The sequence below is a fragment of the Fukomys damarensis genome, unplaced genomic scaffold, assembly GCF_012274545.1.
Source record: "Fukomys damarensis isolate Sample0158 unplaced genomic scaffold, DMR_v1.0_HiC HiC_scaffold_17, whole genome shotgun sequence".
NCBI classification, from domain to species: Eukaryota; Metazoa; Chordata; class Mammalia; order Rodentia; family Bathyergidae; genus Fukomys; species Fukomys damarensis.
The window spans coordinates 16133738-16143726 of record NW_022900929.1 but is presented as its reverse complement, the minus strand read 5'-3'; the positions used below and the strand labels follow the sequence as shown (position 1 = coordinate 16143726).

The 9989-nt window shown below is 45.7% G+C and overlaps 1 protein-coding gene across 5 annotated transcripts in view; it reads right to left on the bottom strand.

Moving 5' to 3' along the window:
* Nucleotides 1-9989, bottom strand: part of Agfg2 (ArfGAP with FG repeats 2) — a 28119-nt gene that overhangs the window by 13824 nt on the left and 4306 nt on the right. For all 5 annotated transcript variants that reach the window (XM_010609341.3, XM_010609352.3, XM_010609358.3 and 2 more), the window contains exons 2-3: nt 2501-2594; nt 836-951 (exon numbers count right to left, since the gene is read on the bottom strand). In XM_010609341.3, the coding sequence (XP_010607643.1) occupies nt 836-951; nt 2501-2594 (210 nt within the window). The remainder of the gene's footprint in view (nt 1-835; nt 952-2500; nt 2595-9989) is intronic.

The following is a 9989-nucleotide window of genomic DNA, read 5'->3' as shown; positions in this document are numbered from 1 at the left end:
AAAAAAAAAAGAAAAAAAAAAAATATATATATATATTAGGGGAAAAAGGGTGGAGAGGAAAGGCTGGGACTGTAACTCACTGAGAAGGCTGGGTTTGATCCTCAGTATCACACAAAAAAAGAACTCTTCCCTCTATAGTATATACAGTCCCTGCCCAGGAAACATCTTAATTCTGATGTAATTATGGTGAGAATCAAGAACATAGTTGTTTTTGAGGCAGGGTCCTACTGTGTAGTTCGAGCTGGCCTTGAACTCAATAGCGGCCCTCCTGCCTCAGTCTCCTGATGAAAAATGTGGTTTTACCAATGTCAATTTCCTTGTTTTCTGTGTTGTCTTCCCCACTTTAAAGTCACCCAACAGCCCCAAAAGACATCTGCCCCAAAGCCCAAACAACTGGAGAGAAAACCTGGACAGAGAAAGCAAAGGAGAATGGAACTGCTGTTTTCTTCATCAGGAAAACAGAAAACCATGAATCAAATGATGGGCTCAATGGAGAAGGCTATAGGTCATGTGCTTTCAGCCATCTCTCCCCATATGTAAGGTCGGTCAGTTGAGCTATAAAAACTACCTCCCCCTCCCATAAGCCTATCTCCCGCTCTAATCTACAGTCTTCCCAAAAGCTGCGGAGAAGGCAGCTGAGAACACATTGTTTTTTCATGTTGATTATTTTGAAGTCAGAACTTAGCCCTGACTGAATCTGAGTGGAACAGAATCAACCCAAGCCCAGCTTCTGAGAAATGCCCAGACCCTTTGGAAACTGGACTGTCAGAGGAAGCATGCGTTGGACACGCTCCACAGCACAGACTGTCTGCACGGTCTCTTTCTTCCTCCTTACCATCTTTTCTTTTCATATTTTTCCTGGAGAAACTCCTTCACCTTCTGGGGATCCCTGGAATCTGGTATTAAAGATGTCCGAGCATCAAAAAGACCCAGCCAGATCTTCCTGCAGACCTGAAGGAACAGAACCAGGCCACAGAGGAGTTGGAGAAGAAAGCATGAAATATGAACAGTGTATCATTCCCCAGGATGCCGCTGTCAATGTTTCCATCAATAAAGATTTATTGAGCTTGAACACAGTGCTCGGATGTAGATATATGAGGTATGACAAAAAGATATGGTAAATGTTTAACTTTTCAAAACTGTACTCCAGTGAAAGACACACTGTCACCGGTCTTCCTCAGAATGCTCCCCCTCACTCTGAACACATCGCGTTGTTCTTGACACTTTTCGAAGCGGTTCTGGAATCCTCCTTCGTGAGTGTCTGTAGTTGTGCAGTTGTGGCTGCATTGATGTCCCCAATCAATTAAAAAATGCTTGCCTTCCATGGTCATTTTGACTTCGGGGAAGAGCAAGAAGTCACACAGTGCCAGATGGAGTGAAAAAGGTAATGTGGACCCCGTTGTGTTTTTATGAGCCTGCCTTTCCGCTGATGGCGCTGGACAGCAGCAGTCACTGGATATTTTGTTTTTTAAATCACACGGAATAAAAACATGAACTTCAGAAAGTGGCAAGAGTGATGGGATAAGAAGTGAGGGGGCATTCTGAGGGGAGCGCACGGCAATGTTTCTTTTACTGTAATAAATTTTTTAAAAATGTAAACATTCACTGTATAGTTTGATCACACCTGTTACCTACAAATCAGACTCCATCCTCACAGAGTTTCTAATCTAATGGGGTGGTCTGTGCCTTAGACAAGTCAAGATAAATTTATAATTACATATCGTTATGCATATTGAAAAAGGAAAGAAAGAGCTCTGAGAATTAAAGAGAACTGGTTTGGAAGGGGATGGGGTCAGGGACAATTCTCTGAGCCCTCGATGTGACACTGTAAGTAACCCAAGGACAGTAACTTCCAATCAGCAGAGTTAGCTGGGGAAGGGCTTTAACTTACTTTCAAGTAAATGACAGATGTAAATCCACATAATCAAGCCTCAAGGGAGTGGAGCCATCCCCAGCTCCAGTCTGGGATGGGCCCAGCCAGTGTCTCTGAATGGGCATCAGTGCAGACTTCTAACCACTTCCCTGAGTGCCCAGGGACCACCCTACAAAGATGTTGATCTTCTTTTGATCCTTCATAAAAGGGTATATAGACAAACCACATTTGTATAATTGAGGTTCTGTAGGTAGATAATCAAATACACATAAGATAAGAAATCTCATCTACTAGCTGGGCGTGGTGGTGTACACCTGTGATCCCAGCACTCTGGTAGGCTGAAGCAGGAGAATCCCAAATTCAAATGCTGCCTGAGAAACTTAGTGAGACTCTGTTTTGAAATAAAAAAAATAAAAATAGCAGAGCAGTGGCTTAGTGCAAAGGCCCTGGATTCAATCCCCAGTGCCCAACAAACGAAACCAAAAAAATCTCATATAGTAAAAAATTAAGAGAAACTCAACCCCAGAAGAAAACTATGGGGTTTTCTAAGATACTGAGGAAAAGCTCTGCTGGCAGGCAGGGCAACAGCAGCTTTCTGATGCCCCCCACCCCCGAGGGGCAGCTCACCTCATTTCCACGAGACTGCAGGAATACTACCTCAGGCTCCGTGAAAGTTGTCATGGAGATGGACTTGACCCGATGAGGGGGGTTCAGGCCTCTCCTGTGGAAGGGAGAGAAAGCAAGAGAAGTAAAACAGGGTTAGCGCCTTGGCTCTAATTTACAGGAGGAAGGAGAGAAAGACAGCACATAAACCAGGCTGGAAGGAGAGACCCCAACCCAGGGCTGGGCTGCTCCACCCAGTGGTAGAGCGCTTGCTTAGTGTGTGCAAGGCCCTGGGTTCCATCCTGGGCACCTCGAGCTACTTCTTCATTCCAGGAAAGAAGGGGAAACAGATGTTTTGGAGATTCCAATGAGACAGGAAGAAAGCCACAGACTCCAGTGCTGGCTCATTTTACGCAGGCAGGGAAGGCACAGCCTGCCCTCCAGAGGCTTCCTGCCTGGCTCACATCCCAGCCGGTGCACTGTTCACGTACAGGCCAAGGGGCTACTTCTGGCCCCTCAGAAACACACCCTACTTCCTGTTAAATCATTGTTTTAGACCTGTAGCACATCCTGAGGTCCCATAGCCATGAAAACACAAATTTCTCGCGAATAAGGGAAGGGAAAAATGTAGGCCCAAAAGGATTCTTGATAACACTAACAAAGACAGGAGATGGTGAACATAAATAGAATCCTAAGGCAGTTGCTTCTTTTCTTGTCTTTTAAAAGGATGGAGCGGTGAGGTACAGAAAGGATGGAGAGAGAGCCCCTTTCTTTCAATAAGTCTTTTTTTTTTTTTTTTTGGTTTAGTACTGGGAATTAAACCCAGGGCCTTCACATCTGGAGAGACATCACCAGTCCCTTTTTATTTATTTAATGTATTTATTTATATATTTGTTTAGTTTTTTGAGACAGGGTCTCACTTTATAGTTCAGGCTGGCCCTGAACTCAGTAGTTCTGCCTCTGCCTCCCAAGTGCTGGGATTATACAGGCATGAGCCCCCATGCCTTTTTTCTTTTGAGACAGGGTTTCACAACATCGCTAAATCGTGCAGACTAGGCTGGAACTCATGACCCTCCTGCCTCAGCTTCACATGGTGCTGGGGTTACAGGCACGCAGCACTATACCCAGCTAAGAAGTCATTTTAAAGAAATGTTCCTGGCAGGCTTTCTTCTTTTCATGTGTAGATTTTTCAATAAAGCAGGAAGAGATCAAGTCCAACCATGAGCCATGAGAAGACCTAGGCCAGGAATACAGATCTTGTCACGACGCTTTTGCGCCTGCTCTGCACGTTCTGTTACCTCTCTGGAGCCCAGTTCTGCCCACAGGACGCAGGCAGAGACAAGAGCAGAAAAGAAGGCTTCCCCGCCTCCATGCACTGGTCTCTGGAGTCTCTATCCTAACAGGGGAACCTGGGGCTAAACCTGGTGGGGTTGAAGTGATTTTACCGGGGATCGAACTGAGGTCCTTGGTCCTTGCACTTGAGAGGCAGGTGGTGGAACCACTGTGCTAAATCCCCAGCCCTGTGATTTTTCTTTCTTACCCCTTAAGGTTTACTCTGGTCTGGAGCAACTGCCCTTCAATTAAAACTGGCTAAACCTTGCCAGGCGTGGTGGCTCACATCTGTAATCCCAGCACTTGGGAGGCTGAGGCAGGAGGATCGCTGTGAGTTTGAGACCAGCCTGGGCTATGTAGTGAGTTCCAGGTCAGTCTCAACTACATAGTGAGACCCTGTCTCAAAAAAACAAACAAACAAAAACAACAACAACAACAAAAAACTGGCTAAACCTAAATGTTATTATGGCTGTGCCTAGGTGTCCCTCGCAAAGCCTCAGGTGGTCATAGGTGAGGCTTTCTCAGAGGTGGCTGGATCTAGAGTGTGTGATCTGGAATCGATTCAGGGTGCAATGCTAGGCTCTAGGGCACCAGGATTAAAGGTGTGCGTGGTCCCCGCCCTAAATTGCCTGGATTAGATAAAAGGGGCAGAAAGATGGTGTTAAGGCCCCTTGTTGCTTTTGTCAACTTGTGGGTGCCAGGAACTGTGTCTCCTCTGTGATGCCTCTGTGCCAAGCCACCCTGCCTTGGAGCCAGCCCATTATGGACTGAAACCTCTACAAACGGTGGGCTAAATATACCCTTCTCCCTTTAACTTTGGGTGCCGGGTATTTTGTCTCAGCAACAAGAAAAAAGTAACCAAGATCACAGGCACATGCAGGGAAGACAGTATCAGCTGATAAGGACTCTTCTTCGAACTTTTAAAAACTGGGCAAATCTAGATGTTAAAATTATAGTCAGCCCTCCATATCCATGAGATCTGCAGCCATGGAATCAACCATCCATGGACAGAAAGTATCTGGGGAAAATCTGCATCTGTACTGAACACATACAGACTTTTTTTTTCCTCTGTCATATTCCCTAATAACAACTATTTACATAGGGAACATTTACATTATAAATAGTCCAGACAGCATTTGAAGTACACGGGAAGAGCCTGGTACGGTGGTGCATGTCTGTAATCCTAGCACTCTGGGAAGCTGAGGCAGGAAGATCGCAAGTTCAAGCCCAGCTTGGGCTATTTAATGAGACTGTCTCAAAATAAAAAATAGAAAGGTCTAGGGATGTCGCTCAATGTCAAGGCCCTGAGTTCAATCTCCAGTACTGCCCAAAACAAAACAAAACAAAACGATGTGCGAAGTAAACACCACACCATTTTTATATAAAGGACTTGGCCATCATGGATTTGGAGCAGAGGTGTTAGAACCAATCCCCTCAAAGATACCCAGGGATGACTGAGTCTGGAATAGGGTCTTGGCTGATGTCTTCAGGAAAACAAAGGGGGAATAAAGAGATGATATTTTCCAAACCAAAATCCTAAATATCCAGAAAGGCCAGGAAAAACACACACTCATTCACACACACAAGGGCACACGTAAACAAAGGTGCTTCTGCCAGGTCTGGAGAAGAGCAGCACACATGTTGGTGTAAGTGACAGCAGAGAGGGGGCAGGGGGTCGGGACAGATGACACAGTACGAGTGAACAGCCGCTCTGGCATGACAAATTAATTAGTCATTAAGGGAATCTAACAAAGGATGGGACAGGCAGGCTCCGTTCCAGGTTGTTTTCAATAATTCTGCTGCTAGACTTTTAAGTGAAAGGTCTCTGAGATGCCTTTAGAAAAGACAAGTAACATCAGAGAGGTCTGATGCCCTATGGAAAGCTAAAAGCAGGGAAACCAAAAGCAAGCTTTGGTCCTCCATACCAGACAATAGCTCTTAACTATTGCATGCCCTGAACTCTCTTCTGATCCTGTTTCCCAGATAGTCCAGTTTTCTCTCCCAAAACTTCTCTGGCTAATGGCTCTATTAGGTTTGTCTTTAATTCCAGTCTGCTCTCCTACTCTTTCCATTGCTCTTTGTCACCACAACCCCAGGTTCTCCCCTCTCTAATGCCAGGCCTTCCTGAGGCCTGGTCAGAGTCGCCTCACTGTCCCTAGACAGTGGTCCTCTCCCTCACCGCCTACTACTAAATGTTTACTTTGCCAAACAAAAGACCTCTTATGGGAGGCACTTCGGGGGTTGCGAAAATGACAGGACTTCATCTCTGACCGCAGGGGCTTATGTGGAGAACCCTGAAGTCCCCCCAGGGCGCTTCTCCCTCAGTGTGGGGGGTCATTCCGGCTGACACTGACGGATCAGGAAGAATCTGGCTTCTGGATGCAGCATCCAGGGAGGGAAGAGAAGCTGTCACAGGAATGGCAAAACCTGTTCTGTTTATAGGAGAACAACGGATCCTAAGCCTATGGCAAGAAGGTCATTGACATTTCCTGAAAGGACAGGAAGAACTGTTAGCAAAGTGTAAACAGGGAGGCACGCTTCCTTCTTGGCGGGGGGGCACTCACCCAGACAGCAATCAAAAGGGGCCGCTAGAACAACAGTTTCTTATGACTTGACTGGAGGCTTTTTCAGGGGGCTAGGAAATGATAGGGCAAAAGGGAAGGCAGAGAAAGTAAGAAGTGATTTAAGTGCCGTGGGCCAAATGAATGTGATAGAACAGGATGTTTCCACAGCACAGTACAAACAGCCTTGCTCTGACCTTGGTGTCTGTAGGCTGGATTATGTATAACCAGAGTCACGGTCTGGGGGCAGGGAGGATTCTGACAAGGCAACACACTGCAGCCCAGGAAGAGGGCCTAGTTGCAGGGCCTGTGAGTCAGACTATTGCTTTCTGAATCATAAGGACACCATTACTGGCAGAGAGAAGCAATTTAGAAACCAGCCGGCCCCTGCCAGCAGCTGACAGCAAATGGTCTAGGTGTGTTGTGCTTTGTGGGTACACCAGGGTCACACCTCGGGCCAGATGTGAGTCACTGGCCTGGTATTCAACAGACCCAACCCTTGGACGTGCACCTCGTGTCCCCAACTGCCAGCTTCTTCCCAACAGAAAGTCAGAGGGAGGCATTGCCTTTCAGATATCACAACAAATCCATTTTGCCAGTTTTTTACTCAGGAGGTGCTAGGGAATTACAGGGATGAATGTATTTGCCCAGAATAGAGCCAGTTTTTCCATTCAAAAGCAAGTGCGTTACTAGGACTCAGGCCTTAAATCAGTCCACTTCCTTTTTATCTCCTTTCATTTCTTTTTCATTGGGCACGTAACAGCAGTTGAAGTACTGTGCTGTGAAATACCAGGCCAGGGGAGCCTGATTCTCTCTCCCCCTTCCTCTTGGTTCTATTAATCACACAACTATGTCCATAAATACCACGCCTTTTATTTTTCTGTGGTTATCACCTTCAAGCTGGCCTATATTCTGCTTCTATCTCGCTTCATAAAAACATCAAACCTGCTCAGCTGCTCAGATAAGAAGGTTTTGCCAGGTCAACAGTGGAAAAAAACCAGTTCCACCCAGCACCCAAGTTCTTTTATTTGTGCCAAATTTGCACTTGGGAGTTCTTTGCCTTGAATATGTGTGCTCAGATTTGTACACCCTAGATTGCATCTTTGCATCTGGGTTCCTACTCCTAGGCCCATCACTTTCGCCTGCTCTTTTCTCGGGGCTCAAACCACTTTTTTTTTTGGTTTTTTGAGACAGGGTCTCACTATGTAGCTGAGACTGACCTGGAACTCACTGTGTAGCCCAGGCTGGTCTAGAACTCAGAGTGATCCTCCTGTCTCAGCCTCCGGAGTGCTGGGATTAAAGGCCTGCACCACCACAACCGGCTCAAACCACTTTCAATAGTCCCAAAGAGGAAGAAGGCTCTCCCATCACCCTCCCCCCAGGCCAACTGCACTAATTTTAGGAACCCTCTTCCTTATCTAAATTCTGCTTCAACCTATTTCCTTTTTGTTCTTTGGAAGCAATGATAAACATCTTCCTTTGTGTAGAGCTAGGTAAGGGCCGGCTGGCACTACTGGATGGATACTTTCCTCTTTCAGGCTCAACCTCAATCCTTTTGCATTGTTTCCCTTCCCGTCCCGTCCCTTCTGTCCCTTCTTTATCTCCTTCTGGTAACTGTTTACTTCTTTAGGGGAGTCTCTGTCTACTCCACCTCTGCCCAGCAGAGAGTGTGACAGTTGGGGCAGGCGGGGTGGGAGTGACAGGACTACACAGGGACAAGGTACATGTGTACCTCTCCAAGCTGGACAGATGGAAAAGTACTGAATTACTGAATAACATGTGACATCTCTCCTTCCATGGAAATGAAACTGCTTCAATGAGGAATCGCTATTAAACGAGCCAGACAGGGAAACTAAGGCACATGTCGTGTAGGAACGTGTCACAAATGGAGAGCTGTCAAACACATCTCTTGACACCCAGCCTAGAGCTCCGCCCACCTTCAGTTTGACTCCTGTTCTCACAGTAAAGTTGGACAGAAGTAGAAGAGACAAATATATAGCTGGGTACGCTGGTGGATGCCTGGAATCCCAGCTACTTGGGAGGCTGAGGCAGGAGGGGCATATGTTGGAAGCAAGTGCAGGCAATGTAGTGAGACTCAGTCTCAAAACAAAACTTATAAAAGAGCTGAGTATGGTGGAGCAGGACTGCAATCCCAGCACTCAGGAAACAGAGGCAGGAGGATCATGAGTCCAAGGCCAGCCTGGGCTATATATCCAGTCCGTGGCAGACTAAACTACATAGGGAGACTTTGTCTCAAAAAACAAACAAACAAACAAACAAACAACTTCAAGAGCTGAGGATACAGCTCAGTTCTCCTTGGGTTCAACCCTCAGGGGGAGGAAGAAGAGGGAAAAGAGGAGGAGGAGGAGGAAGATGAGGAAGAGGAGGAGGAAATAAATATCCATCATCAAGACCTAAAGGATTAAAGAAGGACCCAAATGGCTAAGTCATAGAAGCTTGTCATATTTTGTTGAAAAAATTCAGTGTCAAAATGCCCATCCCTGATGTCAATGAGACCTCAGGTTTTTATGTCCATTTTCTTTCTAAAGAGTGGGTAAAGCCATTCAGGTAAACAGGAAGAAGAAAGAACATTTAAGACATCATCCAGGGCCTTTTACTGAGCTACAACCCCAGCACTTTTTAATTTTTAGACAGGGTCTTGTTAAGTTGCTCAGGCTGGGCTCAAAATTGCCATCCTCCTGTCTCAGCCTCCCAGAGTGCTCGGATTTATAAATCCACACCACAGCACCACCACATCCAGTGTTTAGGGGCAATTTTTACTTCATCTTAAGCATTAAATGGCAGGCTCACCCTCTAGAAGAAGAGTCAGAACGATAACTAGATATACAAACGTATGCACATGTTAGGGAAATTAAAAGGATTCAAATCCAGGTTAAGGAAATTACATATTGGAAGAAAACCAAATTAGTAAAACTAGGTCAAATTTGGGACCTACACTTGTGGCAGCACATATGTATGTAAATTTAGAAATGGCACAAACCAGCAGCCTCTCTCTCAGGCCCTCACACCAGCACTGTTAAGTTTGTGCTATGAGAAAACATTTCTCATTAAAGAGGGGAGAGGAAGAATGAACTCGTGTACAGAGATGGAGGTATACGCATACCCGCCCACCAGTGTTAGAATGTAAATGTGTCTTCAGATCTTAGGAGGCTCAACTTTAGCTGTGTAGACAATTTTGCTACATCAGCCAACCCAGCCAGCTGCGAGCCCTGGCAGCTCTGCACTGCCCCCAAAAAGCCTCCCTCCCCTGAGGGAGACACATATTTGGAACATAATCATCAGAAAACTGGCCTTTAAAAAAAAATACTGCTGTCTCCTTTCTCTGGCTACAGTACTAAGGATGGCATTTCAAAAATTTCCCTCAATATGTTCTTAATTTTTTAAGGTACTAGAGATTGAACTCAGACCTTTACAATGAGCTACATTACTAGACCTTTTTAAAAAAGTTTTTTAAAAATTCTGACAAAAGGTCTCGCTAAGTCACTAAATTGCCTAGGCTGGCCACAAACCTGTGATTCTCCTGCCTCACCCTCTCAAAGTACTACAGAATGTGCCCTTCTACACTCAGCTATTATGCTTTTTTTTTTTTTTTTTTTTTT